Source organism: Pezoporus flaviventris, unplaced genomic scaffold (genome assembly GCF_033815535.1).
Source record: "Pezoporus flaviventris isolate CSIRO_AGI_PZ_B2104156 unplaced genomic scaffold, CSIRO_AGI_Pfla_v1 ptg000015l, whole genome shotgun sequence".
Taxonomy (NCBI): Eukaryota; Metazoa; Chordata; class Aves; order Psittaciformes; family Psittacidae; genus Pezoporus; species Pezoporus flaviventris.
This window is the reverse complement of record NW_026892563.1, coordinates 25,357,347-25,382,433: the sequence shown is the minus strand read 5'-3', so window position 1 is coordinate 25,382,433 and position 25,087 is coordinate 25,357,347. Positions and strand designations below refer to the sequence as shown.

General features: G+C 37.1%; 1 protein-coding gene across 9 annotated transcripts in view; it reads left to right on the top strand.

The window, feature by feature from the left end:
* Positions 1 to 1,572: 1,572 nt before the first annotated feature.
* The window catches only part of LOC133269469 (multidrug resistance-associated protein 1-like), a 32,161-nt gene continuing 8,646 nt past the window's right edge, over positions 1,573 to 25,087 (top strand). The window contains exons 1-20 of one of the 9 annotated variants that reach the window (XM_061453797.1): positions 1,573 to 1,663; positions 2,988 to 3,049; positions 5,692 to 5,833; positions 7,220 to 7,377; positions 8,383 to 8,560; positions 9,998 to 10,252; positions 11,575 to 11,640; positions 12,223 to 12,360; positions 13,685 to 13,831; positions 14,346 to 14,430; positions 14,548 to 14,614; positions 15,291 to 15,417; positions 17,150 to 17,326; positions 17,839 to 18,006; positions 19,069 to 19,255; positions 20,713 to 20,782; positions 21,723 to 21,783; positions 22,785 to 23,004; positions 23,495 to 23,649; positions 24,747 to 24,902. In XM_061453797.1, the coding sequence (XP_061309781.1) occupies positions 1,601 to 1,663; positions 2,988 to 3,049; positions 5,692 to 5,833; positions 7,220 to 7,377; positions 8,383 to 8,560; positions 9,998 to 10,252; positions 11,575 to 11,640; positions 12,223 to 12,360; positions 13,685 to 13,831; positions 14,346 to 14,430; positions 14,548 to 14,614; positions 15,291 to 15,417; positions 17,150 to 17,326; positions 17,839 to 18,006; positions 19,069 to 19,255; positions 20,713 to 20,782; positions 21,723 to 21,783; positions 22,785 to 23,004; positions 23,495 to 23,649; positions 24,747 to 24,902 (2,682 nt within the window). In that variant the 5' untranslated portion in view covers positions 1,573 to 1,600. Of the gene's footprint in view, positions 1,852 to 2,987; positions 3,050 to 5,691; positions 5,834 to 7,219; positions 7,378 to 8,382; positions 8,561 to 9,997; positions 10,253 to 11,574; positions 11,641 to 12,222; positions 12,361 to 13,684; positions 13,832 to 14,345; positions 14,431 to 14,547; positions 14,615 to 15,290; positions 15,418 to 17,149; positions 17,327 to 17,838; positions 18,007 to 19,068; positions 19,256 to 20,712; positions 20,783 to 21,722; positions 21,784 to 22,784; positions 23,005 to 23,494; positions 23,650 to 24,746; positions 24,903 to 25,087 lie in introns of all 9 variants that reach the window. The other 8 variants (XM_061453802.1, XM_061453801.1, XM_061453799.1 and 5 more) reach the window with 8 other exon arrangements.

The window sequence follows — 25,087 nt, the reverse complement described above, 5'->3', positions numbered from 1 at the left end:
CAGGTGCAGAGCTATTGTCTTACCAATACTGTCTTATGCAATACCAAGTACAGGTGAAACACTTTTAAGATCCTATTAAATGAGAAAGCAAACCACTTGGTTTTCAGCTATTTCATATGGCTTAAAGTCAAGTCTTCTGTTCAGAGCAGATGTAGGCTTCAAATTGACCCTGATAGTAAAAAAAGACTTTGATTTTGTTAAACTCAGTTTTCTTGGTTATAATGCTGGCTTGCTTTTCATCATTATACTGGTATTGAGAAAGAATACCCAAATTTACTGGTCTAAAGGTGATGTGTTTTACAAGCCCAGATGACTTTCAGAAATTGAAAAGCATTTAGCCTGCAATGATTTCTCTTTTGTCTGACAAGATAAAATACAGCTATTAAAATCACTTTCTCAAGACACTGCTTTTAATTTGCCCATCACTTCTTTAGCCTAAGAGGCATTCCTATAACACCACAGTATGGCATCCTCGGAACATCATTAGCAACTGAATTCAGCCTTCTCTAGAAATAACTTCATGTAACAAAGGTTTGTGCCTTAAGTAAAATGTCTTATATTTTAAGAAAGGTGTTAGGTCTGCCCAATCCGTTCATCAGACAAAGGAGAAAACGGATGGATGCTCAAACCAGAGTTAGTCTACAAAAGGAGAAGCTTAGTCAGGTCTGTGCTAGTGTGTCCTTACCAGGCTTCCAGGCTTTCCCAGCGGATAGGTAAGATAATCTGTTCTGTCCAATTATATTCTACAAAAGGAATGTCAAGGAGGATCATACTGCATATGGCTGACAACATATCAACACAGTTCTTCTGAAGAAATACTTTTTTCTTACCTTTCTTCTTCCCAATCTTCTCCCCACCACCTCCACTCCCCCCTCTAGGAGATACGGTTTTTAACACCTCTCTGTATTCACTTAGCTAGAACTCATCAGTGTGTTAAAAAAGTCATATGTGAATGTGCTAACATTACTTTAGCCAAAACTAAATTTCTTTCATACATCTGTTAAGACGTCACTTTTGTCGGGGCCCTGATGATATTTTAATTACATCGTCACCATGATTAAGAAATAAAAAAATCCACAGTTCAGCTTGACCTTGACCAAATGTTTCTTCAACCTCCTGTTTCAGTCACTCTAAGAAAATTTTCATTAATATTAAATGAGTGTTTTCTATGTTAGTTCTGATTATAAATCACTGTTATTTGTCCTGGCCTTTCATTTCCTATGTTACTGGCTGGCCGTGAGACCCTGCTTTCCCTGCTGTCACACAGGTCTTGCATTCATTTCTCTCTCTTTTATCCCATGAATTCAATACATAGATATTTCTCTTACAACCTCCCAAACTTCGGACAAATCAGTATTGCTCCGTCGGCGATTTCCACACACGCTCTGCAGCCGTGGGATGCCTTGAAGCACGGCCCGCCCAGGGCACCGGGAGCCTCAACCGGGACTTTCCGGGTGTGGGGAAGCGGACGGGCCTCGCCGGGCCCAGGCTGCGGGGAGGGCTGGGCGTGGGCCTGCGGCTGGAGCTGAGGCTGCGCCCCGGCTTCTCCGCCTCCGGTGCCTCTCCCCCTCAGCGGGTTCTTCGGCCGCGGGAAGGAGCCATGGCCGCCGTCCGCGGGAAGCACAGCGGCTTCTACGGGCGCCAGAGTCCCACCGGCACGAGGGTGACAGAGCGGGGGGCGAGCGGGAGGAGGTGTTACGGATGGGGCTGAGGGCGGGTACCTTCCCCCCACGGCCTGCCTGCTGCCCCGGGGGCAAAGCGGGGCGCTGCGGGTGGATGCGTTGAACCTGCCGGAGTTCATGTAGGATTCGCCGTAGCGCTATGCAGAAAACCCGCAGCTAATGACAGCGGGTATGTGCTGGGGTCCGTCCTTCGAATTTGCAAGGAGGGAATAGCCTTTAGGCCAGGGTTTCGTTCAGCGCAGATAGGAGCAGGAACAGCGTTTAAAGCAGGGAATGTTTGTGACCAAGCCTTCGACTGTGTTCTTCAACAGTAAAAGGAAGTATTTCAAACAAACAGTGCTGTATGTGTGTGAACCGTGGCAAACATTGACATCTGATAGCGAAGGGTGAGTAGGTGCACAAGCCGAGGTGTTAGCGAAGGAGCGCATGCACGGTTGTTGCGTGTTTGTTAACCGTGGACTGCCGTTTAATCATTCGAGTTTTCGCAGAAAGCACAAGAAAATTGCTGTGGCAAATACCCAGGGTCTCGGAGCACCTGCGGCATGCGTTTTGGGTAGGTGGGGTTTTGCACCACCTGCCGAAGGGAGCTGTAACTGCATCTTCCGTAGAAGCGGGTTTAGAACGGTGCTTGCTGCGGCGCAGAATTTACCCTCAGGTGTGCTGAAGTCACTCTGGAATGTGGTGTATCCAGTCCTGAAGAAACGTGGGAGAGTTCGTATTTGATTACCTCTATTGCACTTGCCTCGAGTGACTTCTGAAATTGACAGCAGTGCACAAACCTCATGTTCTCCTCATTTATGTGCACAGTGCAATTAGTAGTACTTCATCTCTTAGGGGCTGAAAGGAGTTTGCTGTTCTTTAGGTGTTAGCAGTGATAACTTCTAATAGCTAGGTTGTCAAATTGGGGAAAAAAAAATCCCACAGGATTTTAAGTGTCAAAGTTTTAAGGAAGGTTTGCTTGTATTTGACATAGAATATCTCAATTTGGAAGGGAACCATAGTGATCATCAACTCCTATGCTTTACTGTTTGGTATGTGTAAATAGTGTAAAATCAAGCTAAAGTGGTGCTTGATATCCTCTTACACCAAGTTAAATTGTTCTAATAAGAATGTAGATCTCTTTCATCCTTCATGCCTTGTGTTTGAGTGTGTTGGTGGGAGAAGATAACAGGCAAAGAAACGTAGACCTTATTATAGCCCAGAATAAAATAGCTCCTAAAACTGCCTGTTTAGTAAACAAACAAACAAAACCTATTTTTTTTTCAGTCTTTCAAGTAACATTGATACCTTTTTTTTTTTTAACAGAATCGCAGCCCTGAAGAGAATGTTTTTTTCTTCAGTAAGTTAACGTACTCCTGGTTTAGCAGGTGAGAATTTACTAAACTGCCTATTGGTGTTCACTGGTGTTCACAGAACTGTAGAGCACACATTTATGTTCCACACCATCATTCTGGCTTGAGCCAGGGTTTAAGCCTGAGATTGCTGTTAGCTTTTTGTACAAAAATCAAAATTTACGACTTTAGAGGTCATGCTAAAATATTTTGTGGAGTATTGTTTATATGTAGTTAACAGTCATTTTACACTGTATCTAATGGCATTATTTAAAACATTAACATTTTGGTAACTAAGCACAATATTCTTGTCACAGTGGACAACAAAAAAGGCCAAATTAGGCTATCATTTTTTATTGTGTAAAGTCTGCCAATAGACAAAAATGAAAATAAGGATTCCTTTATACTCCATGTAGTGATACAGCAATTTGATACGTCTCCAGGAATAAATACTCAGCAGTACACATAAGGACTTTTCCAAGTAGCCAATTTCATGCTCGTTTTCTTCCCTCTTTTATGGTAGGCCACGTTGTAACTGTAGATCATCTGCTCATAAAGCCCAACAATGTCCCTGCACTTACTTGGGAAAGTTTCCACTCAAAAATAGGAACTGAAAGTTCAACTATGTTGAGTAACACAGCTTCCCATCAGTTAATATTTTGGATGTTATTTCAAACAGTTTCATGTTACATCTTGTGGCCATTACTCACTTTAAACATTTTCCTTTTTTCTTCTTTAAAAATCCTTTGAATCAGATATATACAGTTCAGAAATCTAAAAGTGAGAAAAAACATTTTAGGAATATAACAGTTTCTTGCTTTATTCAATATTATTAATTTTAAGGAAAACCTGAAAATGGTATTTATTGTTAATAAACTGAGACAAAATGATCAGATTGCTTCAAGGATTCAGAGTATTCAGTTGAACTCTGGCCCTGCTGAAATTAGGAGTTCACCACCAGTTTCAGTGTAACTTTGGTTTTTACCAATCCTCTCTTTCTGCACCTTAAATACAATAAGTACACTAATACAAATTTTCAGGTTTTCTAGACTGTTATTAAGTGTTCTGAATGCAGGACTTCTATATGACATTTATGTATTCATTATGTCAAAGTACTCACCCAAATGTTCAAGCTATTCAATCCTTTGTATGTTTTAACCGATTTCCCAATGTTCAACGAAAGATGAGAGGGGAAAAAAGCATATAAGTTCTGCTCAGCAAGAGCTTATTTAGCTATGAAATAACTGAATGCGATTAAACTAATGTTGTGAACATTAGTTATATCTTTTCACTCCAATCACAAGCAAACACAATAAGTTATGTCTTATACTCACCTTGAGTGCTTACAATCTAAGTGAATCAGTCTCAAATAAGTGTTACATATTAAATCCATAGTGGTATACAATTTTTCTTTAGAATTCAGGCAATCTGTAGATGGCATTTGTTAGACCTGTTTATCCTCTGGCAGCAGCGAGTTTTAGGATTGAGATGAGTTATGCAGAATTCTTAAACAACAGTTCACCTCCGGTACCTCTTAGTCTGCTTTCCTTATGTTTCAAGAGCTGTAACTGTTAGGGAGAAGCTGTGTTATTTTTGCCTTAATTTATCAGGCATAAGGGAAATTTACTTTGTATTAATGTTGCAGGTTCAGTAGATGTTTGGATGGCCCTTGGACAGTGAGGTCTATCCCTGCCAGAATTTTACAACCTCCAGAAAAGTGTCTCTGAGTCTTTATTTTCTGTCCTGTGATAAACACAATGATATCTACGTTAGCCCCAAGGCCAGCACTGGCACTGACTGGCACTGGAGTAATACACTGGAAATGCACACTGAAGACAGGTGCTGCACTTGTGTTGCGGTTCTCAGGGAGGGAGATCTCCAGCAGCTTGAAAGCAGTAGAGCTGCCACTGAGAGGAGACACACTCCACTGTCTATACATGTGTCTCTTGTCTGGGACTTCCTTTAAGTTAGAAGATGTTGTCAACATTAATCCTTTTGAATTTTTCCCACATCTTACCCCCTTAAGTGGGTAAAATCCCTTTGTTAAAATTTTAACAGCTAAAGATCTGCTGTAAAGAAACTTCCAGTTTGCTTGTGCTGAAACCCACTAGTTTAATGTTGCTACCTTGGTTAAAGCAGAGTTGCAACTTAATGAGTCACTGTCCCTGGGGTATTTAAAAGACATATGGCACTTAGAGACATGGTTTAGTGGTAGACTTAGTGTTAGGTTAACTGTCTGACTCAATGATTCTAAGGGTCTTTTCCAACATAAATGATTCTATGGTAATGTAGTCCTGTGACAAAAAAGGTATTTCATTCCAGATTACAACAGTAAGTTGGTAAGGATGCTACACATTTGTTTATGAAATAGTATATTTTCCTATAAAGAAATATGGGATCAGAAATGTAGATATTCTGGGTTGCAGAGGTTCCTGAGAATTTGCTTTTCAGATGTGGCCATCTGCTTAGGCTCTTCTTACTTCAAGTCAATTTTAGTCTATGTAAGGTGACTGTGAATATGTTCCACTATTTAGTCTGTACCATTTATAGGATTTTTGATTATGATTATGGAGTTTATTTATATGAATTAAATTGTATCATTAGTTTTTTTCAGTTAGTAGTTCTGCTGGTTTTGTCTGCTGTATTTCATGCTGTCTAAATTAGTTTGTTTCTTTCAGATTAATATCTATAGGCTATAAGAAGCCATTGGAAAGGTATGACCTGTTTGAACTGAATGAAGGAGATTCACCATACACCGTGTGTCCTAACTTTGAAAAGCAATGGAGAAAAGAAATCCAGAAGTCCACCACAGGATCAATGGTAGCTACAACTCTGACAATAGGCAATATTCTTTTCTGAATGTATGGAGTCTAGAAGTTGGAGAAGATTTCTAGAACCTTACTTATTGAACAGCCTCTCTATTCTGTAGATCACAAAGGTCATTCAGTGTCGTGATCAGGGATCTCTGGTGTGGCTATTAGATTTTTCTAAATTGTTTTAAGTTCAAATTTACCTCTTACAAAGATCATATGTTATATTTTAACACTTTAAGGGATGTGGAATCTACTTTGTTGATTAATTGCCATCTTTGTCACAACTGTCCAATTAATTTCTCTCTGAACTTGTCTGTTTCTGTCTTATCTTTGCATCTCTATTTCAGGTAGAATAGAAATCTACCTGAAAGTCTGTCTACTGATAAGATAGCTGCTTATCAGTAGATGCCCTGGCTTATAGAACACACAAAACAGGCTTCAGTTTTCTTTAATTTTAACAATAGTGAGTTTTACAGATATTTCGTTTGTTTGTTTTTGCCTGAAGTATTCTATGTGATTTTCATGTAAACCCTTGAAAGTTTCAGTCACAGTTACTATTTGGTTGTTGTAGTTAAAGTACACTAGGAGCTTTGTAATGTTAGGAAGTTCATGAGAGAGAACCTAACCTGTAAGTCCAGTAAGAGTGTAGCTTTTGTTTTTCAATACAAAGAAGAGGGCTTCTGCAGAGTCTGACCTTACTTTATCTCTTCAGTGTTTTTCTTAGCTATTTGTAGATTTGTCCTTTCTTCCAGTGATGGTTTGTACACACCAAAACCTTTTCTACCAAAGCATTCAAAAGTGTTTTTCAATAGGGATATTTTTTCCATTCAGATACTGGTTTTATTATTCAAATAATCTGTCCTTCATCACTATGTTAATTAAGAAAGGCTGACTTTTTTTTTTAGCCCTCATTAGAATGTTTGCAATTGCTTGAGGTACATTCAAACTGAACAAAAAATAGTCACTTGGCAACTGAAAATATTCTGAAGGAGTGGAAGGGTTATTCAGCCTTAAATACAAAGTTGCTGTGAGCCTGCTACAAATATTAATGCATTGATTTTGAAGCTTAGCTCAGCTTTTATGATACTTTTTTTGACCTGTGATAATCATTTGAGGATTAAATTATTTTCTAATTATTTATGTGGATGATTGGGCAATTCTAGAAATTACATTTATCATTCCTTGAAAAACCGCTGGCTAGGCTAAATAAAACCAGACTTCATTTCTTACATGAAAGCTTTTCTTTTAACTGTAGGAAATGCTCTTTTTAAGATCATAAGTACAGTGATGGCTTTAGATGGACTTGATATTACTTATTTTATATTTATAAATATGGATAAAGTTCAAAAATACTTTTTCTCTTAATTCTAAGCATATTTTTGTAATCTTTCAGGCTTCTTATATCAAAAGACTGCTGTTTAAGAAAACAAGTTTCCATAAACCATCTTTGATTTGGTCATTATGGCAAACATTTAAATGTGTATTGATTAAAGTTTCATTTCTGAAAGTTACAGCCGACATTCTGGCTTTCATGAGTCCGCAATTAATGAAGTAAGTTTTTATTATGTTTCACTTTATGATCAGAAAGTAACAGCAATAATAAAGCTAAAGGGTTTCTAATATCAAAAGCAAACCAAGGAACATCTTAGGTGTGTAAAGATTTTGTTTGCTCCCCAGTCCTGTGATTATCTGAAAATGATCTACTGAGGGAAAGCTCAAAGAGATGAGGAATCTCTTAGCCAAAGGACTGAGATGAAACCAGTAGAGCTTCAATTCCACAATATTGTTTTTAAGTATTTAATATATGTACAATAAGATGTTAAGAAAAAATGAAGCACCAAGTTATTTAACTTCTCTGCTTCTTCAACAATATTTTTCCATCTCTGTTGAAAAAACCCACAAACCGAAATATATAATAATATCTACAGCTTCAGCATTTAATGTGAAACTGCAGTGACTGTTGATATCATGTTGGCATCACGAGGCTGGTGGAAGTGGTTTTTGAAATCGTGCTTACCACAGAGGTGTGAAGAATTTATCAAATACCTGTGTGTTTATAAGGAAAAGAATTATTGTTAATCTCCAAAATCTGAGTCAACGTAATCTTGAACAAAATCTTTAGCTATAAAATCTGTCTGAAGACATCCCGGTTGCTGGTTATTTAAGATAACCTTTTACGAACACAAAAATAAGAATTTTCCTGTAGATTTTTTTCCTCTCTCATGGCTGATAGCTGCAACCTTTCTAAGTACAAATATCTAATTGTATTCTGTTTTTTTTTTTTCTTTTATGCCATTATTTATTTATACACCATTGTCAGGGATGTCAGTAACAGCACATTCATGGCCAAAATAGCATTTGAGAATTGTTTCTAAGCTAACAGATTGGAAAACACAGATAGGACCTGCCTTCTTTATAACATAGTATTTCTTTGTGACCTGTCACCATATCTAAATCCAAAATGGACTTAGTTAAACAGGTTTCCAGTATTTCATCTTATTGAACTTTTATAGTTGTTTTAATACGCAAAATGCATCTTTTTTCCTTTGTTTTCAGAGCAATGATAGTGGTCAGTGAAGATCATCCAACTTCATATGGGAGTGGATATGGTTTTGCTATTGCCCTGTTTTTTGTGGTTCTCTCACAAACTCTTCTCCATCAGTTATACCAACGTAATAACATGCTTACTGCAGTCAAAATCAAGACTGCAGTTGTTGGCCTGATGTATAAAAAGGTAATCATGTTTTCACTTTTCTTTGAAAACAAAGGCTAAAATAAAACACAGAGTGTTAAAAGACAATGTGCTCTACCAGCACGATCAAAACCCAGGATGTTATACACTGGTGACAGGCTACAGCAGATTGACTTTGTGTATTCTGATGATTATTTATTTATAATAATCTAGAGTTTCAGCAGCATTTCTATTGGGAGACTCTAATCCTGAAATTACATACTTTTGTCAGCCACCTGTACAGGCATAATACTTGGGCAGTATGTAGAAACTGATCTCTTCCTACTTTGGTTATGGATCAATCTCCTGTATTTACTGAATGAACTGAGAAGACTTTATAGGTTGGATGTCCAGGAAAAAGCAAGGGTGTAAGTGGTAACTGTTTTTACTGTACAGTAGTAGTGAATGTGAGAAGCTGAAGTTTGCTATATTGTCTCCTTTGGAGATTGAATATACACACCTCTCCACCACCCCCGATTTTAGTAAAACTGATTTTCTGCTGAGTTGAATACCCTGTAGGTTAATTGTTTTTCAGGTGTTTAGAGGATGACTAGCTGCTGTGGAAACCTATCTATAACTTATCCCACCTTTAATAAGAAATGCTGAGGTGGCAGCCATAACACATTGGCATTTTTACTGCAGTATTTAGCTATCAGGCACAAGTTAAGGAAGTAAAAAAATAATCCAGTTCTGAAATAAATTACCATCTTTGTTAATATAAAATATAGTCTCTTTTCTCAAGAGAGCCAAAGCAGCCTTTTGACATAGGCTTCTCAGGTATGTTCTGAATCACTACACAAAATTTTACTTACAAGTTGCAAATCAGTTAAAGAAAGGACTTCATTCTCTCAAGTCGCATATCGAGGTGTGTCAGTAGATCAGATCAAGAACAGCAGAAGAGAGTCTCCAGCTGGGGTGGGCATGTCTCCTGGGCAAGTTTTCACAGCTATAGGATAGAGATAGAGCTGCTTCCTCTCTCTGAGTAGAGTTGATTAGTGAATGCTGGGTCAGGTAGTGCTTTGCACGTGGGATGGATTTTGGAGTGAGCAGCTGCAGCCCTGTCTTGGTATATGCAGGATTTTCAGGTGGTATAGTAGAAAAATATGAGGCAGTAACGCGCAGAGGGAGAGAGAGCATGTGCATGTGATTGGGTATCAGTCCTGATACACATGGAACATGTGTTACCTGCCTGACACACTGAGATTATACATGTGCTGCTTGTGAAGCCTGCTGTTTCTGGTTCCTGCACTAGAGGTTCTAAGCAAGGCCAAAGATGAGGCTTTCTTAGCCCTCTTTATGCCATGTTCCTCTTATAAAAAGTTGCAAGTCTTGTTTCAGAGTTCAGCTTTGCTCTAATTACTGTGTTCTTAGCTTCTGCTGGGCAGCTAAACCTATCAAAATTGTTGAGTTTTGATTGTGACCTCCATTTTCTGGTTGCAGGCTTTAACTTTAGCAAATTCCTCACGACGAAACTATACAACTGGGGAAATTGTTAACCTGATGTCAGCAGATACTCAGCAACTCATGGAAATGGCTGTAAACCTCAACCTCTTGTGGTCAGCACCTTTTCAGATCATCATGGCTGTTGTCTTTCTCTGGAAAGAACTTGGCCCCTCAGTCCTAGCAGGTGTTGCACTGCTTCTTTTGGTTATACCTATAAATGCGCTCATTGCAGCCAAAGTAAAAAGACTGAAGGTGAGCTATTTAAATAAGCATAGTAAGAGAGATCAAGTTGTCATAATATAGAAATGAAGGGGTGTGTGTACAAATTATGCATGTGTAAGAATACTATAGGTATATCTAAATCAAACTCCAAACAAATAAGCAAAGCCAAGCTGCAGCTGTTTTTCACTGGAGGAAAGCATAACTGGAGTTATGCCATATGTTTGATAGCTAAAGTAGTATTTAGTTTGGAAACCTGTATTTCCATTATCCTGAAACAATAATTTTGTATTAGTAAAAATTACTGTGTGATTCATTTAGGAAACGACTGTGGTTTTGCATATTACATGAGTTAATTCTATTAAATAAGGGATTTTTGTAGGATTATGGCCCTCTTCTACTTTTATTATTCAGGCTAAGCTGCTCACTCGAATTTATCACATTCTCTTGAGATGGGAATTCCCATAGAGGTACTGCATGTGTTCTGATTTCCTTTCTGCTTCTCTGATGCTACAGTTCTCTTGGCACTATATTGCCTGTTAATACTTCTATTTCTGTGAGGTCCAATTGGAAAAAAAATCACAAAACTAAAACCCTAAGTTTTGTTTCATAATTGCTATCAAGGCAATTATTTATCTCTTTTCTTATTCTGCCTTTGGTGACACAACATGCAGTAGCGACTCTGGGTCTCCGTTAATTCTTTTGTAAGGCTGTGACAGTTTAGAAACATAGAAAAAACAAGAAAACACTCTCACCTCTTTTGCAGATGAGCTGTTACAGCTATACATGCGCTTAGATCCCTACTGTGATATGAGAGAGAAGAAATACAAAAGGCAATTAAATAATTCTGTCTAAAAGTTTGCAACTTGTTGTATTTGAATAAGACACAAAACATTAAAGAGGCTGCTAATTAGTATTATAGAAATGTGAGATGCAGAAGAGTCTGAGTGTAGCATAGGAGTAAGAAGAATTTCTGTGTTTCTTTGGCTGGTTCTTTCAGTAACAATGTATTCTTCAGTAACAAAGGAAGCTTTCTTCCTAACCTCTGTATATATGCATATGTATGTATTCAGTGGTTTATATCCATATAGTGTTACATATATACTCATGTTTGTGTGTATATAGTGTTATACTATATTGTTAAAATGTTATTTTAATGTATTTAATGCTTTACCTGACTAATTATTTCCTTATACTACGTATGTATCTGAAAATGGTATAACTGCTGTTCTGGTGTGTTTTTAGCAAGGTAAAAAAAGCAAAAAAGGTATTTATTGGCTATAGAACACTGAATATTTTACTCTCCATTTTCTTTTGCTCACTGAAAAATGTAAACATTGCTGTCTTTTAACCAGAAAAGCCAAATGAAGAATTCAGATCAGCGAGTCAAGCTATTAAGTGAAATGTTACATGGCATAAAGGTAATGCAACAACTAACAAGAGTTTGGGGTTTTCTGTTAGGTTGCAAAGACAGAGAGTAAGTTATATAAAAAGCCCTAGGTTTTATGAGTAACATTTCAGTTAACAGTGAAAAAAGTTTACAGAGAAAGTGCTTTTGGAAATATTTACTGGTTTAATTTGATTTGAAAAACTTATTATTCATGATGCATTATTTTTAATACCACATTTTAATGAGAATGTAAAATATATTAATAGATGTCTGAAAACCTTCGGCAGACTGAAATTTTGGTATAGAAGAAAAGCACTTCACAAAGTTGGCTCACTTTTGTTGTTTATCCTGTTTTGAAATAAACCATCTCATTGTTTATGATACATACGGGAAAAGATGAGCTCTGTAGAAGTAACAGTAATGGGAGTATATCTTCCATAAGAACAACCTAATTTAGAGTTATCTCAGGTCTTGCTTTCATTTGTAAAACATTCAAATTGTTGTAGTTTGCATTGGTGATTATTTGAAAATGACATTTGGAGCTTTAGCTTATTTTCTGAAGCATGGTCACTGTTGTTTTGTTTTATAAAGATACGTTTGTTTGCTTGTTTAGATCCTCAAACTTTATGCATGGGAACCTGCATATCAAAGGAAGGTCATGAGCATTAGAGAACGTGAAGTGGATGTTTTGAAGTCTTCTGGGTATCTGACGACTTACTCCATGCTAACGTTGACGTGTATTCCTTTTATGGTTTGTTTTATAAAAATATTAATTCATGCAAGTCTGTTTCTCCGGTTCCCGTAGCAAGGGTCACTGAAAGAGCTTTAAACTAAACTTGAAGGGGGAAAGGGATAAAATCAAGCTCATTAGAGATAAGCCTGGGTCCAGCATGCCAGGGTTTGAGGGACAGGATCTTACTGCTCTCTAAACTACCTGAAAGGGGTTGTAGTGAGGTGGGGGTCAGTCTCTTTTCCCAAGTAACAAGTGATAGGGCAAGAGGAAATGGACTCGAGTTGCTCCAGGGAAGGTTTAGGTTGGATATTAGTGATATTCACTGGAAAGGTTGTCAAGCATTGGAACAGGCTCAGCATGCCTGGAGGTATTTGAAAGGTGTGTAGACATGGCACTTAGGGACATAGTTGGTGGTGGACTTGGCAGAGCTGGGTTAACAGTTGGACTCAATGATCTTAAAGGACTTTTCCAACCTAAATGATTCTATGGATCCAACTGGAAACTTCATTATGGATAAATGACCACCGTTAACTTCAGTTACAAAAAATGACATCTTCTAGTGCTTAATGCATGGTATGTAAGAGCTGAAGAGGAATATTCCTTAGGAATAGTGAAAGGGAGGATTAAGGCCATCCTTCAATCTGTAACCTTGCTAGCAATTGAAATAGTTAAAGCAGTGAGCGAGAAAAATTCACAAGTTGAATTAAATGCAGTGAAGTAATCAACTTCTTATTTAGAACTTTATTAGGAGTCTTCCTACTTTATAACTAGTTTAGTTTAGGACTCTGAAATTCAACAAAAGGCAGCAAAGAATCCGTAGGACAGGTTATTAAATGTAGGCTTTTCTGGGTATTCTGAAGGCTTGGCTGTCTGTTGTGTAAGAGTCCAGTTTATTCTCTGAGGACTACTGACTAGATTCTTGAAAATAATTCCAAGTGTCCAACATAAAAATCCCTGCAGTAAATAATTCTATTTTATGTCCAATATCATAGCAATAGCAAGAGAAAGATAAAGAAAAAGGTGAATTTCCTGAAATACCGTGTTTGAGTGTTTTAAAAATGAAGAAAACACTTGATGAGATGGGGAAGCTATTTCATATAGTTTCACATTTATCTGGTTGGGTCAAAGACAGTTGCCATGGCCTTTGCTTACTAAAATGATGGTATTCCTGCAATCAGTATTGCAGCTATGCAATAATTTCCATGTGCAGCAGTTACAGAGCTCCTGCTTATACATGAGCAGAAATGGGATACTGCACCTTTCAAATGCAAACAAAAATAGTATATGTGTATAACTATGATTTTGCTTCTGGATATGTCATTTTCTTTCATTTGTTTAAAAGGTCTCCTTGGCTACATTTGGAGTCTTCTTTCATCTGGACAAAGATAATGTTTTAACAGCAACTAAGGTTTTTACATCTATTTCTTTATTTAACATTTTACGACTGCCTTTGTTTGATTTACCGTCTGTGATCTCTGCTGTTGCCCAGGTAAACATACTATGAATAAGTGCCATGAAAGGTTGATGTTTATACTCTTGTCATGTTTCATCTGTTTCTAGGAATGGTTAAGTCATTATTTATTTTAAGTTACATTTTGTTGACATGAAACTGCACAGTAGTTTTATGGATTGAGAAGCATAAAGGATGTTTAAAGGATGTTTCTGTCTTAAGGAGAAAGAAAATTAAAGGATTAACTATAAATTCTAACACTGGATATGTCAAGCATGCTCTGTTGCTTGATAACTATAAAGCAGTAGATCCTTAGGAAAAAAAATACACTTTTTTGACTTTAGATTGTTTAGTACTTTAAGGAAAATATTTTTTTAAATACCTAAACACCTTTTTTGTCTATCTTCAAATAGAAGATATTTGACAAGGAATATTATCTAGAACTTTAAAGTATTAAAATATTTTTAATTTTAATTTAAGGAAGCACAGGCATGTTGTATTATATCTAATCTATCTACCTATCTACCTATTTACCTACCTATTCATCTTGCAGACCAAAGTTTCTCTAAGCCGTTTAGAGGATTTTCTCTGTGCTGAGGATATTAACCCTGAGGATGTCAATACAAACTACAGTGGAAGTAAGCAGTAGTTATTATTTTTTTAATTGGTCATGAGTTTATATGGATAATCATTAAGAAACTCAACTGAGGGGATGGATTAGCAATTCTTTGGTCTCTTTTTCTTTACTGCAACAGATAATGCTGTTGGGTTTATTGGTGCTTCTTTCAGCTGGGAAAAGAATGGCATGCCCATCTTAAAAAAGTAAGGTATTTCTCACTGTTTTTTTAATGAGCTCCTTTGGCAGAATGTGATGTTTATAGAGATTTTGTTCAGGTTTAATACATTTTCATTCAGATTAGTTCATGATGTTACATACCAAAAATAACATAAATTATTGTTTCCAGAGCATCCCATGTGACCAGTGTGCTCTGGAACGTCAAATCTGACCTGGTGTCCCTGATGCTCCAAGAGAAACCATGTAAAAGTGCATGTTTCCCAGTATAGCACTGTATTAAGTGCTATGGGAAGCCAGTGCCCTTCCCTTTCCTCTTCCTCTCTCCCACTCCTCCTCCCTCTGCCTCTTCATTTCTCTTTCCCTAAGAGGTCTAGCAGTTGATTGTCAGAGCGAGACAGAATGTAAACTACAGGTCTGAGAATAATATGATAAAACCAGTCTTTGGTTAGGCTGTCTCCAGTTGATTTCATTGTGACCAGATGAAAGCACAGTCTTTTAACTTGCAGACAAATCAATCTATATATAAAGCCATTATTGCAAGTTTCTGAAAGGTACATAGTCAAAAGACATGCGACCTGATGTACTAATTCCTCATCATTCTGAGGGTAAAATAGACTGTTTCTTTCTCACAGTGACCACTACTCATACATGATGGAATGTTTACAAAGCGAGTAACTAATTTGTCTTCCTCAATATTTCCAGCTTGAGTGTCAGGATTCCTGAAGGCTCTTTAGTTGCTGTTGTGGGAAAGGTTGGATCTGGAAAGTCATCTTTTCTTTCTGCTGTTCTTGGAGAAATGGAGAAGCTTGAAGGAACAGCTCAGAGAAGAGTAAGATTGTCTGTCTGTGTCCCCCTGCCCTGCCCACTCTTCAATACCTAAATTAAGCAGAACTGCTTTTGAAAGTGCGGTTTTTCCTCCTCAGCTATTTATGGTTGTAAAAATACTGGCAAAGGTAGCTCCAGCTTCTTGAATCTTCAAAGAAAAGTAAGAATACAGTGACATTTGTTATAGAATCATAGAATCGTTAGGGTTGGAAAGGACCTTAAGATCATCTAGTTCCAACCCCCCTGCCGCGGGCAGGGGCACCCTACGCTAAATCATATCACCCAAGGCCTCGTCCAGCCTGGCCTTGAACACTGCCAGGGATGGAGCATTCACAACCTCCCTGGGCAGCCCATTCCAGTGCCTCACCACCCTAACAGGAAAGAATTTCCTTCTTATATCCAACCTAAACTTCCCCTGTTTAAGTTTTAACCCGTTACCCCTTGTCCTGTTACTACAGTCTCTATTGTTAATAATGTAACAATTTTGCTTTGTTGTCAACCTACATGATTGCAAAGCTATTTTCATTTTTTTTATAATCTATATAATTCAGTGCAGAAATCATGAGTGTTTAAGTCACGTATTGAGACTAACCGTCTCTAATGTTTGCTGGTTTTGAACGTACAAACATGGCCCACTCGGAGCAGTTATAAGCTGATATAGAAGATGATCAACTTTCTTGCAATGATTTATGTGGATAAGGAAATAGAATACAGGATGTGGATACAGGATATGGAAACAGAGGTTAAAGCTGAACTTTAGGCAGAGATGGAATTAGGGTGCTGGCTCTCCTAGCAACACGGACCCCAGTAGCTTAACTTGTCTTGTAGTTACATAGAGCAATGAAAGTCCCCAGTGCAAAATAGAGTTTAGGCAAGTTTTCAATAGGTTATAGATACAGAGGAAGTTAACCTCTGATGACAGACTACAGTGCTTGAATCAGTAAGTATTAGTGAATAAGCACAGTATCAGTTAATCTGCTTGCAAGTGGGTGTGGCACCGTTAAAGAAGTGTCTAGCCTTGAAAATAAGTGTTGAACAAGAATCTGCTCCTGTGGAAAGCGAGTACAGTATCCTGTCTCTGTTGCAGGGTGGGGAACAAATATGAAGTTGAGGTGTTTTGAATCTGAAAGTAGTAATTAATGGGAAAAAGATTAGCTGTGTAAAATCTATAAGGAAGGCATATATCCAACAAGTGTATCTATGCTATCAATTTGTTGTAAAATTAATAGAATTTAACAGAGCATGTAGCTGAATGTAAGAAAAGATTTATGAGCATTTCCAGTTATCGTTCCTGTCCTGTAACCTTGATTTCTAATTCTAATTTCATGCTGACACATTCCACAGCATGTAATATAAAAATACAGTCAAACTGTATTTTGATATATACCTAATACAGACCCATTTTGCCGCATATAAATCTTACAGTAGATGCCTGTTTGTCACCAAGATCTTTCCCTGAAAGGCTGTTCAATATATGTTCCAGCTTTGTTGGGTTTATTCACAGCATGTGCTCTTGTAATAATTACAGGCAAACTGTTATACAGGACTGTTCAACAGATTGTTTTTATTACCTGACTTAATTAAAATGTTAACAGTTTAATAATATAAACAGCTTAATAATTTTGGAGGTAGTTACTGGTTACTTTGAGGAAAAGCTGGATTTTCAAACATATTTTTAAATCCTTTTTTTTTGTGTTCACAGCCTGAGTAAACAAATTGTTTCCAATTCTTTTTAGGGCTCAGTGGCCTATGCTTCTCAGCAGGCTTGGATTCAAAATGGCACTTTACAGGAAAATATTCTCTTTGGTGCAAATCTACATAGGCCATACTATGAACTTGTTTTAGAGTCCTGTGCTTTACTGCCAGATTTGGAACAGTTACCGAATGGAGACCAAACAGAGATCGGAGAAAGGGTGAGAATTTGAGGGGTCAGAAATGATGCAATAAGTTACAGCTTTTATGTTTTTATGTATTACCTATTTGATAATTTATACTGATGACTTAATCAGTGCTCAGCCAAGTAAATCTATCACATCTCCTTACTTAGCTTACTTACTTTGAACTTAAGTTTTGTCCAAACTCTGAACACTTAAAATGGTTCTTTTCTATGCAGAAGTTTGAGTCAGCCCTGCCCTGTTCCCAGAGGGCTCCCTCTATAATGTAAAAATTACTGTATGACTGTAAATAAAAGTATTTTTTTTAATTTTCCAAACTACCTTGCATTCACCCATTTTGGACTGAGAATTTAGTCAACAGAGCTCAAACTTTGTTCTGATTACTTGAAAATCCACATTTACCTTTCTATATTCATATCTAGTATAAAATTTACTTTGCTTATCTGAAAAACTAATGAGATGGAGTGTAATACACTCAGTATTTCATTTTAGCATTTCATATTTAAATGTGGACTATTTTGCTTTCTTAGGGTGTCAATATAAGTGGAGGGCAGAAGCAGAGAGTGAGTCTCGCTAGAGCTGTGTACAGCAATGCTGACCTGTATCTTCTGGATGACCCGCTGTCTGCTGTAGATGTACATGTTGGGAAACACCTTTTTGAGAAGATAATTGGCCCTTCAGGTCTCCTAAAAAGCAAGGTAAAGTAGGGTGGCCTCCTTTCAATTTGGGGATGAATTGGTTTGCACAATACAGTGGACACAGTAGAAGTCTCAGTCATTCTGCAGAAGGTCATCTCTCACCTAGTGTGTCGATGAAAATTGTTCTGCAATAAAGAGGCTAAATTGAAAGCACAGCTGATTGTCTCGGTTTGAAGCCTTTTGGGTAGGGATAGAACAGACCAGAAAAAAAGATTGAGAGCTTACCTGACATGAGAGTCTGAAAGCTTCACATAATATTTGCTTATTTCTTCTTTACTGGCAGTTTCTGAGGAGTGCCAGTGTGTATAGAAGGCTGGGTGGAGCGCTTTGTGGTCACTCTTGATGCCTCACTGCAGTAAATAGGTTATAGAAAGAAAGGCTTCTTACTGAACAAAGAAATTCCTAGGGGAAAGTGGATCAGAAGGCATAGGTTCTCCCATTTCAAAACTATTCATGTGGGAAGGTAAGATAGTTTGTAAAAAATCTCTTCTCAGTGTTATGAATTAATACAGATCATTACTGCTGGCTGATGCATGCAAAAAACATGTATTACTGTGAAATATTTACTATTAGGAATACACTACTTACTATGAGGCAAATGTCTTTCGCTTTCCCTTTCTTCTGTCTCCCTTTTATCAGTTTACCTGCTCCATGGGTTATGTGGCAGAAGCAAGAACACTAATAATGGTAGACTTGTAAGCAGATTTTAATGTTGAGATTATAAAAGTAAATGTAGTAGATTAAAATCTGTTTTGACTACTTCTTCTCCTTACAACCTAATCTAAACCATTCTTGAGCAGAGAATGCACATTAAGAAATAGAAAAGTATAAGTAATACTGTATAAGCTGTAAGCATAAAGTTTGACATTACAATCAGCAGTTAAAAGAGTAATATAGTAAAGTGGGAAATAAATAATATGATCATAGAGTGGACAAATGAGCAAAATCCCAGAAAAATTCCATATATCATTCCAGTTATCATAACTGGAATATATCATATCATGTCTACTTTTAATATACACTTTGTATTTATATGAAGAAATGGAAAACAATGTGTTTCAGACTCGTATATTGGTGACCCATAATGTAACATTCCTGCCTCACACCGATCTTATAATAGTAATGGAAGAGGGCAGAATAAGTCAAATGGGGACCTATCAAGAACTTGTTTCAAAGAGAGCTAATTTTGCTGATCTTACTCAAGTCTTCAGTGCAGAACATACAACTGAAGAGACAACTCCTGTGGAAGGTGAGAAAATCTGTATGCTGTGTTTCCTTAGTACTTTTTCTTTTAATTCAAGATGTTAAAAATATTCCTCCTGGAAAATAAATAGAATAGTTGCTGGAAAATGTCTAAGTTTTGGTATAGAATTACAGGTTATACACTGAAAAATCAGGCTTTAATGTCTTGAGATCAAATGGTTTACTCTTTCAACTAATGAATGTATAATATGCCGCCTTATTCAGCTGTTTACTACCTTTGCATGCTGTATGAATTGCCTGGCAAAGTTACCTGATTCTGTTAAGTATTTGTCACCCAATAAAAGATTTGTGGACATTTTAAATTAATCTTGCAGTGTCAGCGATTGTGTCCTGTTTTATATTGGATGCTTCCCATTTCCATCACCTTAGAGTGCTGCATGGAGCACAGCAGAAGGAGTAAGAGACTATTGTCCATCTGTAGGAGACAAAAAATGGATTGGGACTTAGTTTACTTCTGTACCTGAGTTGTTCAATGTGTGCTCTTGAGAGTTGAGGGAAACAAATAGGTACATTGACAATACAGTCTGTTTGACCTGTTTTCATCATGTACTTCAGAAAATTGTGGTTATTTAATTTTGAGAGAAGGAATCTCTCCACATGACAAGAAGATTCCTATAACAGATACATGACTGCAGATGTTTGCAATGCTGGTCTCCAGTTAGCTTAGCTACATTGAGTCTGCAGTAAGTACAGTGCACAATCTGGTGGTCTGATTAATTCGGGCCCTATACTGGAGCCAGCACTCTGGGTTTCATGGGGAGGAGCAGAAAGACAGAACAGCAGATTTGCAAAAGGCAGCAGTGGGCAGTCTTGAATTAGCTGTGTTGGGCTGAAAGTATGAGATAGCTGTGTAAAGGAAATATGTATTATTCATGAAGGGTAATAAAGTGAGGGAAGAGGAAACAAAGTAATGAGGAGAAGAAACAGCATGATACAACATTATACAGCAGAGATACATTCAGCAGGATGGTATGATTTAAAAATCATATATTTGTCGTGACAGATCTGTTGACAAAACCAACATCAAATATGAAAATAAGGAAAAAAACCCATTCCTGGAAGAAAAAAGTGGTGACTCCTTTCATTAACACACAAAGAGCAGCAAACTTGGTTTTCCAGCCATGATGCGAGAATACTTTGAGATAAACACTAACGTTAATACTTGTAGGGATACACTTTCACTAAGCAAGAATGAAATGCCAAAGAGACTCTGGGGTCTTGGAGGAGATTTACCCACTGTCACAGTTTCAGAATTTGGTCATAAAACTTTCCGTCTTACGTAGTAGCTGTCCCGAGACTAGGTCGACTTCAGTAGTTCATACTTCAAAGTATTCTCATCCATCATTTTGTCACAGTTTTTAATTTCTAGCTTCCTGTACTGTGCCTGTCTACTCATGGCATAATACTGAAAAATGTTTTGATTCTTTTTTTTTTCTGTTGTAGTGAGATCTCCCAAAGAAGAAGGCCAAATGGGCAGGAGTCTGCAAGAAAGAGAACTGCTGAAACGTAAAGAGTAAGGATCAAAATAATGAATAAAATTAGCCCTTGCTTAACTGTTGCAGTGTTAGAACAACCCTAAGTGCTGAAGTCTGTACAACTATGCTTCACCATGCAAACATGGGTGAAGCCTGAATGATCATCAGCAGTTGGCTGGAGGGCATGTATCTGGAGCTCATCTTCTGGTTACACTTTATGCTAAAGAAAACTGGTTAATGATGTGCTGCATGAGTTCAGGAGGTCCAGTTTTGTGGGCTGCTTCACTGTGTGAACCAAAGTACATTAAGCAGGAATGAAAGGAACTTTCAGAAGGCTAACTGAACTTACTAGTGTAGATGCACCCACAATTCCATGGCAGCAGTTTGGTGTATTAACAAGTTGTTTATGCTCTTTGTTTTTCCCCTCTGAGATTGATTTATCTTTTTCCACCTTTAAGAAAACTTCTGGGCTTTCAAATAGTCGAATGACCTCCTAGATCAATTTTTAAAACACTGTAGTGGTATATTGGAGGTGGTAGAAGATATGCAAAGGTGAAGTAGAAGAGATTCAAACTAGCAAGCACAACACTTCAGCTTAACCACCCTGGTCCAGAAGTAGTAGAATTGGATGTGTTGGATAGCAATCTCTAATCCTGGGCCCAGATAAGGGCTGAGACCTGAGTTGCACCACATTTACATGTGTCAGAAAAGGATGGTCTTGCAACTCTAGCTGATGCCTATGCAGGGCAAGCTTGGATTTATCTACAGGTAGATACAAGAAATGAAACGGCCATACCTCATATTGTCTTCTGACCATGACATTATTGTAATAACAAAAATAGAACAGCTGAGAACAGTTCGTGGCTCCACAGGAAATAATTACAAGATTGTACAGTATTAACTTTTGCTTAGGAGCAATCAAACATATTCTTTGTATGATAATTCACAAGAAGATTTGAAAGTGTTTCTTTTTTGCAGTTCTTCCTTTGATCAATGGAAACTACTCACGAACAATAAAGAAAAAGTTGCCACTGGTGGCGTAAGTATCACCAACAGAAAAGCTTTGACATTAAGTTTTATAAAAAAGTATTGCTTTGCAGTTTTCTGTTTCTTTTTAAGGTTGCCTGAAATCTCATTACTGAATATAAAATGTATTTAAATACCTGCTGGAGCAGAGACTAGAAAATTTTCATGGTAATACTGCTGCAGTATTGGTTTACGTTAGAAGTACACTTTCTGCAGTCTCCATTTAAAAAAATCCTAACAGTTGCTAGGTAGAAGGAAAAGAACAAGTGAAACTGAGTGTGGAGAAGGTCAAAACTTCCTGGGAAACTGTAGTTTACTTAAAATAAGAATGGGGTGGGAAAGGGAAGAAGATGGTAGAAATGGATGGTAGAAAAGAATCTGCAGAAGAGATAGAAGAGTTTGTGCTAAGTAGAGCTTATTTCCATCCTGTGATCAAATCAAAGAATCTGTCATTATTCTGTTCCTACCAGTTCTACCTTCCAAGTTTCCTAGCTGAGTTTAGCCTCATTAGTGCTCATCTACACCAAGGATGAGAATTTTCTTCTGCTGACACTAATTTCCTTGGCTCCAGGAGTCCAGAGTGGCTGTTCTAAGGTTTTTAGTTCCATTGATGAATAGAGTAAGATTTGCTTCATACAAACTGAATTGCATTCGCTTGTTTGTTTGATCTGTTTTTGTTCATTAGTTTATGTTGTATATAAGATAAGTTTGTATATGTATGTTTGTTTGTATATAAGTTTGTTTTGCATATATGATTTTCTAAGTCTGACACTGGAAAGTGTCACAAGCAAGTTTGCCTAGGATAAGTATCGTTAAAGAGCAGAGTGTAGTGGGAGAGAAAACCTTTTTATAGGAGGATTTTGTATACCTAAATTATCGGATTTAATTAAGAAATGGTTTAGATTTAATCTGAATTTAATGTATCCACTTCCCATTATGTAATATGTATTTGCCTTCAACAGTTATAATGACTTTTTTATAGATATAATTTTATTTTTTTTTATATGTGTTCAGATGAAAATGTCAGTTGTTTTGAAGTACCTCCAAGCCTTCAACTGGCAATGGATGTGGCTAACCATAGCTGCTTATTTAGGACAAAATGCACTAGCTGTTGGACAAAATCTATGGCTTAGCACCTGGACTGCAGAAACAGCAAAAGTTAGTGATATCACAGAATGGAAACAATCTCAAAACTATAAACTTCATACCTATGGACTTCTGGGACTCATACAAGGCAAGGATGAGCATTTATGACTGTTTTCTCACCGCTTGCCAAGTCTGATCTGCCTGAATGTGTATTAGCAAAGAAATAATGCTGGCTGTTTCATAAACAGAATTGTATGCCACACAGTGTAATAGTTCAGCCTGGGGAGAGGAGATGTACAGGCATGCTGAAGAAAATGGAATTTGAGTTTATGATACTTCTGTGAATTCTTGAAACATCCAATTGTAACCTAATGAAGTTACGTTGGCATCTCAGTGAGGAAGGAAAATAGTGTTGATGTGTGGCATGCTAACATGAGAGACTTACATGCAAGAAAAACGTACTTATGAAGTAGTAAGATGTATCAACAAACTACAAATATGTACATTTGTAAAACTAAGAAAGATATGAAATGTGACTGTTGAATTGCTCACTGTTGTAGAATACTGTGACAGATACAAGCTCCATATGTTTCCTTCCCCAGCCATTCATACAGTCTTTTAATTCATCCATTTGTAAGGTCTTTTTGTTTGCTGCGGTGCCTATGTGGTCACCAGGGGATCCCTGTCTGCTTCTCGGGCATTGCATCATCAGCTGTTGGACAATGTATTGCATCTCCCTCTTCAGCGTTTTGAAACTGATCCAGTTGGTCAGATCATCAATAGATTCACAAAGGTAAAAGGAAAACTTGTGTATTTTCCATTTTATGAAAATGAAGCTTGAGCAACTAATGGATTTAATTCCATTTAGTGTTGTTGAAAAATGACAGATACAAAAGCAAGTGAATTCAATATCTAGCAATAGAAAGTTATTTTAGTGCATAAAAACTTTAAGAACTGTCTCAAGCTACTTTCTTACAAAATCATGGAAACATGTTATTAGAAGTTGTATAGACCCTTTTCAAGATCATTAGGAGGTCATTCCTCAAAAACTATTCTTACCATGCAGCAAGTTTACTAGACATAAACCTGATCTGTGTTTCAAAAAATTTGTATTTTTCTTTGGTAGTATATTGCGTATCAGACCCAAATGTTTTTGTCAAATACAATTAATACATTACATTCACATTCTCAGAGGTATATAGACTTAAGGTGAATATTATTTTCTATTTTTGTAGTGTTTTGGCTTTAACTGGAACTGCTAATACATAAACAAGTGTTACTTACTGTGACTTTAATAGTTCCCACTGTCATCATAACTACATCATTGCAATGCACTAATGATCAGTTCAGATATAATGACTGTTGGTAGCTGTGTTTTCTAGAGTAGACCCAAGAGCGGTTGTATAATACACTAAAAGATCAGTTGATTTAGGTTCCACTCAGGACCCTGGTCTTTGGCAGTGGTATATTATAAACTGGGTTTGAAAAAGCTTTGCTGTGTACTGTAAGAGATTAGTAATATTTCAATATAGTTCTAGAGTTATTAACAGGAGTATACAAGGGTTAGGATTTTAATTCCTGGCTTCCTTTTCAGTCTGATATGCTTTAGTAAGTATTGAGTCACAAAATAGCAAAAGCTGTCTCTTTCTGACTTGAATACTGAGCCTGTTCTCTGACATACCATGTGTAGTCTAAAAGCTATTATGTCTATTCCACTTTTAGAAAAATAGTAACAGTATTTGAATACATTCTATTATGATATAATCGGGGGGACCCTACTAATTTTAATTGAAGATATTTTAGTTTGATTCCGTTTTTAAAGAATTCCTTCTCAAAGTTTTTAGTGGAATTTACTCACAAAAGTCTTGATTTTTCTGTGCATTTTTACAGGACTTATTTATAGTGGACTCACGTTTCCATTACTACTTACGAACTTGGCTAAATTGTACACTAGATGTTATTGGAACCATTCTGGTTATCACATCTGCCTCACCACTATTCATAGTGGTAGTTATTCCCCTGGGGTACTTCTATTTTACTATCCAGGTAACTGCATTAGGCTTTTACAAGGATTTCTGGATTTATGTGGGCGAAGTATCCAAAGCAATCAAGGATACGGGCTTAAATTATTCCTTACTGTGAAAAAAAAAAATCTCCAAATATATATATGTGTGTGTGTGTGTGTGTATATAAAGAACACGTGAAATTGCTTTCAGAAAAAGTCCTCAGGC